Consider the following 15117-nt stretch of genomic DNA (forward strand, 5'->3'; position numbering starts at 1 on the left):
AAAATATATAAGCAAGCGTAAGTTAAATTACCTTAAAAAAAAAAAAGAATAGCTATAATCAAACAGATATAATAGCTGGAGGGAGAACAGTCTTAGTTGTAACATAATTTTCTACACCGCGTAATTATCTTAAGTTAAAGTTAACAATCCATTCCACTTTTAACAAAAATTATCCAATGATATTGTTTTAAAACGTCATAAGCAATTGAAGCATTGCGGATAAAACGTGGAAGTTTAAAAAGTTCGTAACCAATATTTAGAGTTAATTTATTGTTATTTTGTTATGTTGTGCTTTTGAACGACTAATAGTAAATTTCTAGATTAGAATTGAATTTATAAATATCTAGTTAAGAATTGGTAGGATTTTTGCCAGGTATCTTATATCACTATATTTAGAATAAAGCAATTTGCTTTATTCGATATATATCTTTTTTTTTCACGATTTATATCACGGCACAAATAATAACAAATTTTGCGCAAGCGAAAAGGCAAAACACAAAAACTTCTGCAAAATAAAATGAAAAAATAATAATTTTTTACTATTTTTGGGAAAGAAAAAAAAAAGCGTAGAGAATTGGTAGCGGTTTATTTCTATGTTTTAATTAGTTCTTTTTATTATTATTTCAAATATTTTTCGAACTTTTTTTTTTTAACTTGTTACTTTGCTTTTAATTGATTTTTTGTTGTTTTGTTTTTGTTTTATTAAATCTATTTGTTCGTTTTATTCTTTTATCTATTTTCTTGATTTATTTTTTCATCAATCTTTTCGTTTGTTTATAGATTTCAAAAAAATTTTTACTTTATTTTTAGCTAATCTTTTTTATTCTTTAAAATAATTTCAGTCATTTTTCATTTTCACCGTTAAATAAACGCTTCCGCCTGTTACAATTTAATTTCATTAGTTTGATGTTAAAAAGCTGTGAAGCAGGAAAGCTTTTTAACATCAAACTAATGAAAGTTAGTTAACCTTGTGAGCTTACGCTCACCCTTAACCGCGTACTTTAATTGTTGAAAATTTCTGCGTACCGCAGAAATGTTCAACAATTAAATTAATTCACCGTTTTACCACCACCCTGGTTTAAATGTTATATATGCTGTGTTAAAAGCTAAGTTCACAATTCAGACTTTCCAAACTTAAAAACTTAACATTTTGCGTGGAAATGTTTTTCTTTCACGTACAAGCAGAATTAGATAAAAACAGCTAATGAAAAACCACGATGAAATATAAAAAATGTTGAGCATTTGTATTACCAGCTTTTTATTTAACCATGGAAGTATAAAACATATGGAAGTTCATCAAGCCGCAAACATCAAAGCTATTTCAAGTCGTCTCGGGAGTATGCTTGTAGCCGACTAAAAAAAAACGAGTTTCAATAGACAAAAAACAACAAAAATTCACTGAAGTGATATTAATCATTTAAACATTAGTTACTGTAATTATTTAACAAAATGTTTACTAAAACTCGGTAATTAAATAGGATCACTTTATTTTCAAAGCATATGCAAGTTAAAGATTCTTTTCTTGTTTCGAATCATAACACGATGTTTGATTCAAAAGATAATTAAAACAGTTTTTAAAAAATCAAAATTATATTTTCTACATTACTAAAGCTTTAAGGTTCCATTAGTTGTATATCATAATTCCATTTATGCTTGTAATATTCTTATTATGGGTTGCTATTATCCTCTTTTTTCCGTAGGAGAGCGTAATAAAAATTTTATCCTTAATTAATTTAGCGCCGCGCTCTCCAACGGTATAGAGGAGATGGCAACTCTAATTTAATATGAAGTTAATTTGCCGTTAAATTATACATCTTTAGTAAATAAAAAATCTACCAGTATCAAGTCAAAGAGAACAAGACACTTTGTCATATTTTACAATTTCAGGAAGTTTGAAAAATCTAATTTTGTGGTTATTTTTTTTTTTTTTTTTTTGTTACTTTCGATGTACAATTCATAACACCTATTATATATTATAATTATTATTTTATAAGGTTTTATGTGCTTAAAAAACCCTACCCTAAAAATTTATTTAAAAATCCTTATGGTCTGTTCTTAAGTCACGTGACCCACGGGAACACTCTATACAGGCTCAGATATGGCAGAGATATGCGCATTCTGATTCGCTGATTTTGAAAAAGAGGCTTTTCTACGTATGGTAAAATCAAAACAAATTTTAAAAAGCGGATTAGTTAATAAATGTAAAATTGAATCATAAAATCAAATAATAATAATAAAATAAGTATGATTTTTCTATCTAATTTTGTACATTATAGTACTTATACATTTACAAAACTTCTCAACTCAAAACCCATGATTTTCATAATATTTTCTTAAAAATATAGATTTAAAAAAAGTAGTTTGTTTTCCTAATGGTTTTTATAATTCCAAGACAAAAAAAACGATCATTGTAACAAACTTTAAACCAGATAGTGAAACTTGACCATGCTGTGATTCTCTTACAATAGATTTTATAACATAATAGTTTTATAATTTACCTAGTAATATCAATAGAATATAAATAACTTGGTATGATTTTTTTCACATTAAGTTCCCATTAATCCTATCATTTAGCTAGAAAAATATTTTTAAAAAAATCCCTTATTTCTTTTCAAAACATTACACTTATTACTCCCATATATAAATTATATACATTACTAAAACATTTTATGTTTGAGAATGTTGCTTATTGGGTGTTATAGCTAGTCCAGGTAATTTACTCTCAAATTAAAAGCAACTGTAAACAAAAGCTAATTTAGATTGCCTTTGATATTGTATAGTAATAAAAGATAACAAAACATTGTAGCATAATAAACTATAAGAAAAAAGTATATAACCTGATGTCCACATTTATGTTTTGAAATAGTAAATTGATTACTAAAAGAAATAACTCTTAACTTACCACACCTTTATAAAAAACTAAGTGTAAAAGGGTAGAAACAATAAAAATTGCAGACATACAAATTCATGTTGTAGTTTATTTCAATTTTAAAAGTCAATACATATAAAACACATGTTTGTTGATATATAAATGTTAACCTAAACAAAATATTGATTATTGTATGAATTCAATAACCAATATTTTATTCAGGTTTCTAAAGCATTCAAATTTTTTTATTTAGGAGTATATAATGTAAAATAAATCGATTATTATTTACCATCAGTTGCTATTAGAGGGTCAACATTTTTACCAATTATAGAATTCTAAAAATTATAAAATTGGTAAAAAATGTTTACCCTTAAATAGCCATTGATGGCAAATAATATTAAATAAAGCAACAAATTTGGATAAATTTTATGTTTATTATGTTATCAATTTATTTTACATTATATACTCCTGAAGAAAAAAAAAATCTGTCTGTTCTAGAAAAATGAAAAAAAAAAACTTAAGATGTATTCCACATTTCCAAATTTTTATGAATAGTTTCATTATGTAATTTTTGGTATAACTAATAAAATCAAGTGTGCTTTGTTTGAATTTCTGTAAATAACTTTTGTTTAGTAATATAAAAATAGAGATATGTTATATTATATTTTTAAGTAATATTATAAATTTTTATTAAAATCTTGCTTCTTCCAATGTAAAATCTCGTTTTGATGAAGTTTTTTTAATTACAATATATGCCATAATTCACTTTCATTTGGTTAAATTTTTTTGAATTCAATTCTCTTTGCTAACTTGTAATATTAAAGCTTATATGTAACCGTACATAAAAAACTGTTCAGTAGAAAAATAAATAAATACCACTTCTTTTGTTAAATTTTCAAATTGATTAATATTATTCAGTTGTCATCCTATTTATATATAAGTTAAAATTTTCTTTTTGCAAAAACTTAAATGTTTAACTCTTTATAATTACCAAGTTGGTATAAAGATATAGTAACAAGCTTAGAACAACCTCTGCTCCAGCTTAAGCTTTATTTAGCTTTATTTAGCTTAACTTAGCACATTTTAAGTGCTTTATCAGTAGTCTGGCATAACTGCATATAAACTTTTTTAATTAAGTATGCTTTATAGAACAGGGACATTACATTTGACAAGGAACACATTTAGAAATCTTTTCACATTTACAATTTAGCTTCAAATGCAGGATCATCTAGTAATTAACAGATTGCAAAGCATTGTAGCATTGTAAACTATTGAAAAAAAAAAATGACCTTATTGCCACATATTTGTTTTGATATAATAACTAAATATGAAACAAAACATGAAGACAAAATCTCCTTAGAATTTATATATTGACATGGAACGTGTGATCTAGTTTTGCAATCAGTATAAATTTTCTTTTTAAAAAAATTCTAATGTTCAACTTATTATAATTAACATGCAAATCAATTTATAAATAAAGTTCTTCACCCGTAGTCTAGTAAAACTACATTTAATCTTTGTATGCAAAAGTACTTCACCAGTAGTCTTGTACAACTGCGTATAAATTTTGTAGTTGAGTATGCTTCAAGTTCAAGGTGCTTACTTTAACACATACATTTTTTTTCCCAATTCTTTAAATTAACAACAGATAAATCCCCATCACCAAGGTAAACGTTTGAGTTTTTGAGATTTTTTCGAGTGAAAATCTTCTTGTACAAATAGATTTTGATACCTTTTAAATGCTCTAAAGAGTATTAAAATAAAATGAATTTCCTGTGTTGATAGTACGCAAGACTTGTATTGATAAACTTACTTTGAAATTTATTTCCAAAATCTGCTTAATTTGATTTTATATTTTTAAACAAAAGCATATTTGCCTCTCATTCAAAATCAACAAATCAGATTGCTCATATTTCTGCCTACTCCGAGTCTGTATTGGGTTTCAAAATATGCCACTGGGCCTTATGTCTTTAAATTATTGCTAATGTACTTATTTGTGTCAACATATAAAGATTAAACCTAAAGTACAGACTTTATGTTGTTTACTTTAAGTTTAAAAAATAAAACGTTACAAGCATAGTCCCAAAGCATTTCAATGCTTTTGAACATCCATCTATTTTATATTTTTATTTAATTTAAAAACTTTATTTCAAGTTGATTTTTACATGATAGTTTTAACATTAAAACTAATTTAAATAAACACATTTAACTTTACAGACAGAACATGCACACGCATATAAATGTCATAAAAAATTACAATTGAAAAATGTCATAAAAATTTACAATTGTTTTAATTTAAAAAAAAAAGAAATAAAAATAATGAAGCTTATACGTAAGATTTTATAGTGAAAATAATTTCATAAATTTTTTATATATTCTGGATTTAGACAATGAATTTAAAAGTTTCCATCATAAGAAATCTAAAATTTCTTAAGTGAATCCTTGGACTGGTATCAAAATTTAATAATTCATCCAGAGACAAATCAAATCATTTAAAGACTATACTCAAAGTTTTTTTATGAATTTTATTTATTAATTTGTTGTCTCTTTTTGAATAAAATATCCAAATTAGAGGACAATAAGATAAGTTAGACAAATACAAGCATTAAACAGCAAGATAGATTTATCACAGGATAAATTTCTTATGTGTGAAAGAGCAAAACATTTACCATTAGCTTTACTGCATAACTGTTTAATGTGTTGCCAAACTTTAGATCTTTAGGTCTGTGCTACCTGATGGCACTGCAATATTTATGAATTAGTTACTAAAAATATTAGTAAATAGAGAGTTGTCAGATTATATTACCGTTTTAAATTAAAGTGGATATGTTTGTTAAAATCATGGTCCCCACAAAGGGGGGATGGCCGAACTGTAGCACTGGGGCCCGCAGGTAAAGAGGCCTTGTGGTAGTAACCGCAAAAGTAGTAAATCCGAGTAAAGTATTATTGTTTTGAAAAGAAAAGAAAATATTGAATCAAAAATATTGTCTAAAATTAAAAAGTGGAAAACAAACAGACATTTCAACAATTCAGGTAAACTTCTCGTTTTTTACATATTTCATATATATTGACATTTTTTTACGCTGATTTCTTTAAGCAATTCCTCGAGCTAAACTCATCTTCATTATGAAATATAAGTTATTAGTCGTTAACGTTAACAAGTAGCTTAACATGCACTTAAGAGCGCTATGGTCTTAAAACTTCCTTAAAAGATACATTTGTTGATCTGGATTTAAATAATGTCTTGAAAGGAAAATTATTTTTTAAGATTGTCAAGTTATTCAAAGACCATGTGAAACTCAAATTACTAACATAAATCTGGAGCTTAAAAGAGAAAACTTAAAAATGAGATAAGATCAAAAGAATCACTTGGTTGTCAATCAATAACCAAATTTTTCCAATTTGGAAACAAAGATTCTTCTAATGGTAAAATTGAGGATTGCAGAGAGTATAACTGTGGCATTGATGTCAGACCTGAAGATCATTTTGAAATAGATTCAATAGATGAAAAATCAGACTAAGGAAATGCACATGGATCCACTGCTTCTGATGAACAAGACACAAGAGATAGGTCTAACAATGATGTGGCAGAAAAGGAATTGAACGCAGATGATACTTTTGACTCTTATGTAATCAAAAACACTGAGATAATTCTTGACGGCCCTGGTACATGGCCTAAATTGATTTCAGATGGACAGCCCTAATGTATAGTAACATCTTACAGGTTTGGAGCTTTGGGGAAGTTAGGCAGATCTGAAAAATTGCCTAAATTTTTATTAGTTTTTCCAAAGTATTTTAAGAAGAAAAAATATTTTTGAAATATATTTTGTGGGAAAAGAAAAAAAAATTTTCCCCCAGAAAAAGGGCCCGTAAACAGGCCCAGCATAGGGCCTTGTTTAATAATGTGGCGGCATGGTTAGAATTACCTGATTTATCTGAAAGGAAAAGCATAATAAACTTTCGGAGAGATGTATCTGAAATCGAGAAAGTGTTAATTTGCTCAAAATAAATTTTCTTTAGTTAACACTTCAAATTTACCACCCTATTTTTTTGTTTTTTGAACATTAGCGCTGAAATACCTTGTTTATCACAAAGGAATTTTTTATATAATGTACAGCAGAGCATTAATGCTTTTCATAAGTCTTTAGTAACAAAGGTTTATTATTACTTCTGAGTATTTTAAGCTTAAGAGGGGCCTAGAAATCTAGAATTTTGCTGAGTATCTCATTAAAATTATTTATATCATAACGAGAATTTAAGTTTTTATGGAGTGTTGTTGCAAATTTTTTGCTTGAAAAATTTTTAAACGATTTATATATTAGTTTTTTAGGGGATAACTTACAAATCGTAGATCTAAGCATTGTGTAAATTAGTTGATGATGATCACTCAGACCCGTACAAAAGTTATTTAAATTTTGAAAGCGCAACTTTCTATTAGTGCGGATAAGATCTATGCATAAAAATTTACTCTACACTCTTTGGGACGCTGCTGATTGTAAATAAATATATTTCCCTGATTTAAAACTCCTGCGTTTTCTAAGCATGTGCAAAGGTACGCACTTAAAAAACTTTTTGCTCAGGAATTTCCAAAAAAAACTAAATTTAGAATTGACTTTATGTAAACATCAGGCAAAAGTACAAATTTTTGATAATACCTCTAAAATAAATTTTTTTTTAAATTATGTTGTTACTATTGATACTAGAAGCTTTATTCAAAAAAATTTTCAAAAAATATTAATTTGTTCTTTAAATGCTGGTTTGACTAAATTTTTAAAAATATTGACCAAATGTAGTCAAAAGCATTTTTAAACTTGGCAAATATAATAAATAATATAATCATCATAATAACGTACTTTTTAATTGGTATTTTAGGGTTTATACGGGTTCTCAATCAAAGATTTTCCTTACTCAACTCAAAAACATAAGTAATTCTCCTGACTTTTTTCCTGATTAATTATAAAATGTTTCCAGAAAAAAACTGAGTTGCATTGACACTCGCATATTGAAAATAAAATACTCACATTTTAACATTAATGAAAATAAAATTGGTCTTATCAGAAAAAGATTTACCTCATCAATTAAATATATATTCTTATATGAAATGTTCATATATTCAGAGCCGGATGCAGCTTTTTTTAGTGATTGAGATAACTTCCAAACATGGAACAAACTCCAAACTTTTATACTAATGTCAAATAAAAATGATTTGCAAAAAATGATTAGAGCCTGGGGAAAAAAGCCCCCAAATTTTTGCTCCACCTGCCCAAAACATAAAAGTAACAAATTGAAAAAATAATCTTTTCACTATTTCTAAACTAAACATAAATTCATTGATAAATTTTAGGTTTCATAGTATAATCTCTCAGCGTTCAAAAATTATGACCTTATGAAGTTTGAACATTTCTCAATTTGAGGGGGTTTCAAATTTATAGAAATCTAAAGCTCTCTAAATACTCCAAAAATTATTATTGTTGATAGGGTAATCACAGGAAGCATTTTTTTCCTAGCTCTGAATGAACATTTCATATCAGAATACATATATATATATATATATATATATATATATATATATATATATATATATATATATATATATATATATATATATATATATACATATATATATATATATATATAGCGTAATTAGATAAGCATTTTCTCAATAGTTTTGCTTATCTTTATAGCATACAGTGTTTTCAGGAAAAAAAAAGGGAAAAAAACAATATAAAAGTGCGAAAAGATTATTTCATTTTGGAAATGTAGAGCTAACAATCATCTCTGGTTTATTTTGAATTTTTAAATATATGTTCTGTATTAAGTTGTCTTACAATATTATGATAATATTTTTACATTCAAATTACAATTATATTTTAATTAACTAATTAATTTAAATGAAATATTTAAAAAAAAAAAAAAAAATTTAAATTAAAATACATTTAAACTTTACCAGATGTTATACTTTAAGTTCTTTTTTTTTTTTAATTCTCTAGATTCCAAATATCATATTTTCTCTGTGTTTTTTATTTACTCGAAAATTCCTGATTTAAAAATATTAAAATAAATTTTCTGTTGTTTTTTTTTAACTTTAGGGGGTTGTGTTTAATGGAACAAAAGAAGTAGAGAATGGTGAGAAATTCATCTTTACATTAAGTTACATTAAGTTTTATTAAACTTCTCTAATGTTTTTTTATTTTTATTTATTTTCAGAACCAGTTTTGTCAACTGGTGTTTACATACATCCAAGTGGTTATTCGTATACAGTTGCTCCAAATGGTGTATGGTATTTTCACAATTCTGATGGTAAACCACCAACACGTGTGCCTGGTTCACCTCCAATGGCATATGCACCTAATATTCTGCAGCGTAGAAGAAGTTCTAATAGTCAAACTGAACAAACAATCTTGCTAAGGCAGCGCCAAACACCAGGTGAATGTTGCTCATCTCCTACTTGTGAGTCATTGTCTCCTACATCTGTTAACTCTTCTCCAGATGTAAGTTTGCCTATTTTTCATGGTGTTCCACCAGCAGAAGTTCAACCTATTTTGCATAATCGTCAAGTTATTCAGCCTACTGTTCTTCCTGTAAGTAAAAATTATTATCGAATAATTAAAAAATAATTTAAATAAAATATTTATTCCTGTAGTACTGCTGATTTCACATGTTAACTTTGGAATGGAAATAGAAAACAATGTTTTAATTTTTTTTTTTTTTTAATTTTTATTTCATTTAAATTTTATTTTTTATTTTAACTTAAAATTTTATAAAGTATTTTTATCTAGACATTAGTTTTTACTTTTAATTTATCATTTCTCTAATAAAATTACATATTAATGACACACTTTAATGTTGCTCACCAAAAAATTGATGGGAAATATGTCAATATTTATGGTAGTTTACAACAGTTATATATTAGCGAGTGAAAAAGTTTTTTATTGTAAAAATAGTCTTTTACAACAAAAGAGAAACAGTGACACCGTTTGTTCATCACTTAAAACTAAACATTTTAGCGAGCAATATTTATTGGATTATTGTTGTTTTTAACTTACAATGTTGTTGTTTAATTGATTTTATACTTGATTAAAAAGTTAAATATATTGTGAGTTATCACAGTAATGACAGTAGAGGATATAAAAGTTAATTTTACACACACAGGTCTGCAAATGAATGTTTTATGAAGCATTCATTCTAGTCTTCTCGCAAGAAAACTAGAATGAAATCTTGAAATCAAACTAATTCACACTTAACCTTTAATCAATTAACAAAAATCAATCAATAATTTATACCTCAAAAAACTTCAAATATTCACTAAAAAAGCATGTAAACACATTAAAATAATTGAAAATTTAAAAAAGTAAACCACAAACTGCAGAGTCATAACGAACTGTTACAAAGTTTTCTAGAATATAGTTACATTCATTGATATATGTATGTATATATATATATATATATATATATATATATATATATATATATATATATATATATATATATATATATATATATATATATATATATATATATATATATATATATATATATATATATATATATATTTATTGATAAATGTTGTATATATATATATATATATATATATATATATATATATATATATATATATATATATATATACAACATTTATCAATAAATATATATATATATATATATATATATATATATTTATTGATAAATGTTGTATATTGCTGGAAATACAACTCTTGTCTGTTTAAGAGTGATCAATATCTTTTTGGAAAAAAAAAATAGATCAAATAATATTAAAATATTTTAAATGAGAAAATACAACTTTATAATGGAACTTGAAGTTTCATGCCATTCGGCAATCATCAGCCATATTATTCATTTTTATAAATTCCTTATTTTCGACATCGTTGACTTTTACCCTTCTATTAATGAAAAGCTACTTATCGACTCCATAAACTTTGCAGAACAATACGTTTCCATTGCTGCTGATCATAAATTTTTAATTCTCCACGCGCGTAAGTCTTTATTATTTAACAATGATCAAGTTTGGATGGAAATATATATATATATATATATATATATATATATATATATATATATATATATATATATATATATATATATATTTATATTAGAGTGATTCTAAAAACAGCTTTTTTTGAAATTGTTTGCTGCTACCCCCTAAATGTGTTCTATGTAATAAATTAATACTAAATTTAAAAAATTTTTGAATAAAAAAATTGGGTCTCAAAAGTAGTGAAATTTTATAAAAATTTTAAAAATAGTAAAAAAAATTTATGAAAACACAAATTAAAAAAGTTTGTTTAAAATAACTATCAAAATATGTTCTTTTTTATTTTAGTTAAATAATGGTAGTTTTTAAGCCATTAAATTTAAAATATTAATCTTTATATAAAATGATTGTTATTTTTAGAATTTTTATAAAATTTCACTTCCTTTGAGACCCAACGTGATATGCTTTTGAAGAACTTTTTTTTTCAAAATATTACAGACTCGTCTGATGTTTAAGTAAATCAAAATTCAAAAATTTTATTATTTTATGTGTACTGTAATTTTTTTTAATTTTATAAATTTACCTCCCCATTGCTCCAGTGTCCACTACAGTCAAGGGAGCTACTTATTTTTTAAAAATATTCTCTCTCAATCCTTCACTCTAACACTAACAATTTTAAAAAAGGGGGTTGTGCGGAGAAACAGGTTGAGCACAGTAATTTCAGAGGGAGCAGGATAGATTTGAATCTCAACCTCTTGATTGTGAGCCAAATGTTTAATCTCTAGTCTACTAACACATATCAATAGTGCTCATGGGGACCCCTTTAACTATAAATGATGTTAATTAATTGCATTAAATTAAAACATGTTCAGAATATTTTTGCAAAATATCACAATAAAAATTATTATAGCATCTGAGTTATTCAAAGTTGGTAAGACAATATATATGTTGCAAACTTTTTTATATACTAATATGTTCAACATGTTACTTCAAAAACTAGTTTGTACAAGTTTACAATATGTAATCTACAAGTTTGCAACATGTTGCAATTTTGAAAATTATCGTCATGAACACTTTTTAAATATTTTTGCATCATAGTAGAAAACTGTTAGCTAAATCGTTACCTCTTTTTTTAACAGACATACTATACAGCTTTCTGGAAAATTTCTGATGCAGTAAATACAGTGAACTCCCAATATCTCAAACTTCCAAGGGACCTAGAAAATAGTTCAAGTTAGTAAATGTTTGAGTTATCAGGACATTCTATTACACAAACTTTTGCCGATAAGTAAAAACAATTTGAGTTATCAAAAGTTTTGATCTCAAAGGTAAAATTAATACATTATAAATTAAAAAATGTTCTAATATCACTCTGTCTTAGTTTTGAAGAAACCTCTCTATTGAATATAATTGAGACTGCATTGAGCTTTTGTTGCAAATCTTCACCCATAAGACTGAAGGGCATACAACACTTGCAGTGCCTTCCAAATATCACAATATTTTTTTGGCAAACTAGATCGATGGCATTATTATCATCATTATCTTCCTCGTCATTAGCATCATGTTCATTCGCTGCATTTTTAACTGTTCATCTGTAAGTAAAGGTTCTGTGCTAATTAAGTTTTCATCTTTTTTTTTTTTTTTTTTTTTTTTTTTTTTTTTTTTTTTAGATTATTCACCTCCCCAAGGCCCGAGGGGGGCCACTACAGCTACAGTCGAGGAGGCTACTCATTTTTTTGTATTTTTTATTTTTATTTTATTTTTTTATTTTTAGTTGTTATTTGTGGTACAACCCTCTCTCAACTCTTTAACTCCGAAACACGAACCTTTCCGAGCAAGGCCGCTGCGCGGAGAAACTAAGTTGAGCGCGGTACTTCCAGGGACGTGGTGGGAGTCGAACTCCGAACCTCTCGCTTATGAAGCGAGCGCTCTTACCACTACACCACTACCGCATTGTCATCATCTGCAAAAATAACATCTTCAGCTGTTGTACATGGAGGGTAAAAATGATCAAGTTTTTCTAACTAATTTTGAATCTCTTTAAAGGGATTGTCATCTTCATCCGAATGGACAGATATTTTGCTGATCTTCGGAAATTCCTGCTTTTGCAAAACAATTAACGATGGTGAAGGTTTTCACTATTTGCCATGCAAGTAATATCATTGCATCTAAAATCGAAAAAACAGGAAGATCTTTCTTTTATTGATAGCTACGACCAGCCTTTGCAATGCTAAAGATCTCTAATAAACTTTCAAATAGTGTATAACTCCCTGATCTATTGGCTGAAGTTTAGATGTGGTATTTAGTGGTAAAAGCTCAATAGATTTTAGATTATCAATCTTCGGGTGTGCTGGGCAGTTATCTATTATGTTATCTTTTCTTTTGTAAACTTTGTATCCATTTCTCGTATACACTCTTCAAACAGTTTACTATCCATTCAGCTTTTATTTTGATTTCTGTATCTGCAAGGTAAGTGCTTAATTCCTTTGAAGAGCAGCAAGGCGATTTTGATATTCCTATTACAAACACAGGAATTTTATCACCCGCTGCACTTGCTGTGACCATTCCTGTAAGATGAATTTTACTGTGCTTTCCCCTATACACATTTAGTGACTTATTTGCTTACAAAAAAACAATCCAAATTCATCTGCATTATCAAGTTTATACCTGGATAAAATTGTAGGGAGAGTTGTTTCCTTCCGTGGCGTGGTCATTTCAGCTGTACAAGAGTTACCCTCTCCACATACCTTCTTGAAAGAAACATGTTTTTCCAACAATCAAGCCAACCATCAGACGCTTTAAATCCATTTATATTAATTTTTCAGCAAGTTCTCTGTCTTTTGTTTTAAGAATTGTTGCTGATACTACCATGTTTCTACTCCTTACATTTAAAAGCCATTTAAAAACAAGATTATCTAAACTTGAAAATCTTCCTTTTTTAATCCTCATACATTTTGACTTGTTCTCTTGCGTCTTCATACATTCGAACATTTTTTCTTTATTTTTGATCCATGTTGACAGCGTATTTTCGGAATGCCAATTTCATAGCAACCTGAGACTTTGACGATCCTTCTCCAATTTCCCTCAAAGCAGCTTACTTTTCTTTAATTGATTTTGTGTTTATTTTTCTCTTTACAGCAACAGTAGCCATAATAAAATGTAAACACAACAAATTTTATTATAATATTGCAACACGCGTTAGTATTTAACTTATACTATAAACTTAATCTATTATTATCATTAACATTGCATATTATCATAAACTATTATTATCATTAACATTGCAATGCAAAAGCTTCATTGGAGTTTTTTTCATATTTTTGTTTTAAAGTTTGAGTTATCAGAAAAATATTAACCATGGGAACAGATAAAATGGTTCAACTTTGCGAATGTTCAAGTTAACAGGTGTTCGATAACTCGAACACCTGTTACTCGAACTTTAAGTTACTGGATAACTCGAACTTCAAGTTACTGGATAACTCGAACTTCAAGTTACTGGAAGTTTGAGTTATCAGGGGTTAGAGGTATCGGGATTTCACTGTATTCTGATTTTCATATTTTACATTTTTAAAATGAAGTGAGAATGATTAGCCGACTTGGGGTGACATTGAACACATTTAATTTTTTAGATTATGGATAGATTTGTTTTGCAATTGGATTTTTGCTTAAGTCTAGATTGTTCTTAGGAATATCTAAAACATTTGTTAAGAACCATTACCCAAGTTTTACTTTTTTATGTAGTATTCCTTATGAAATGTTGTAAGTTTTTAGCAACTTTCCTTATGGTAAGTTCATTGATTTTTACTTTATTTACAGATGTTTCTAAGTCTGCTTGAGTGTAACTTGTTTTCTAACATCAGCTATTTTCCTTTCTTTTGTAATTTCGAGACAAACTTCCTAAAATTAGCAAAAAAAACTTATGTTCTTGATAAAAAAAAAAGTCATTTTAAATAAGCATATAATTAGATACAGAAAAGCTACATCCTAAATTTTGATTTTATTAGAGCAATATGTACCTAAACTTGACGTGTAGCAACAATTATAGTGTTTTGTTATAAGGTTCCAAAGATAGCTTAATAAGTCACTTAACTACCTGAACTCTTACTGCTTATATGTGATAGAGAAAAGCTGAAAAAGGCAAGTTAAAACATTAAATACATGCATTATGTGCATGCAAGTTTGCAGGGATTGTTGATAAAAATGATACTCGTGCTCATCTGTCTTCAGGTTTAATAATTTTATATCAGCTTCAAGT

At 26.9% G+C, this 15117-nt stretch overlaps 1 protein-coding gene across 1 annotated transcript in view; it reads left to right on the forward strand.

Moving 5' to 3' along the window:
* The window catches only part of LOC101239467 (protein boule-like), a 38850-nt gene that overhangs the window by 12765 nt on the left and 10968 nt on the right, over positions 1–15117 (forward strand). Inside the window, exons 6-7 of the mRNA XM_065810412.1 lie at positions 8959–8995; positions 9077–9450. Of these exons, the coding sequence (XP_065666484.1) occupies positions 8959–8995; positions 9077–9450 (411 nt within the window). The remainder of the gene's footprint in view (positions 1–8958; positions 8996–9076; positions 9451–15117) is intronic.

This window comes from Hydra vulgaris, chromosome 11 (assembly GCF_038396675.1).
Source record: "Hydra vulgaris chromosome 11, alternate assembly HydraT2T_AEP".
Lineage (NCBI taxonomy): Eukaryota > Metazoa > Cnidaria > Hydrozoa > Anthoathecata > Hydridae > Hydra > Hydra vulgaris.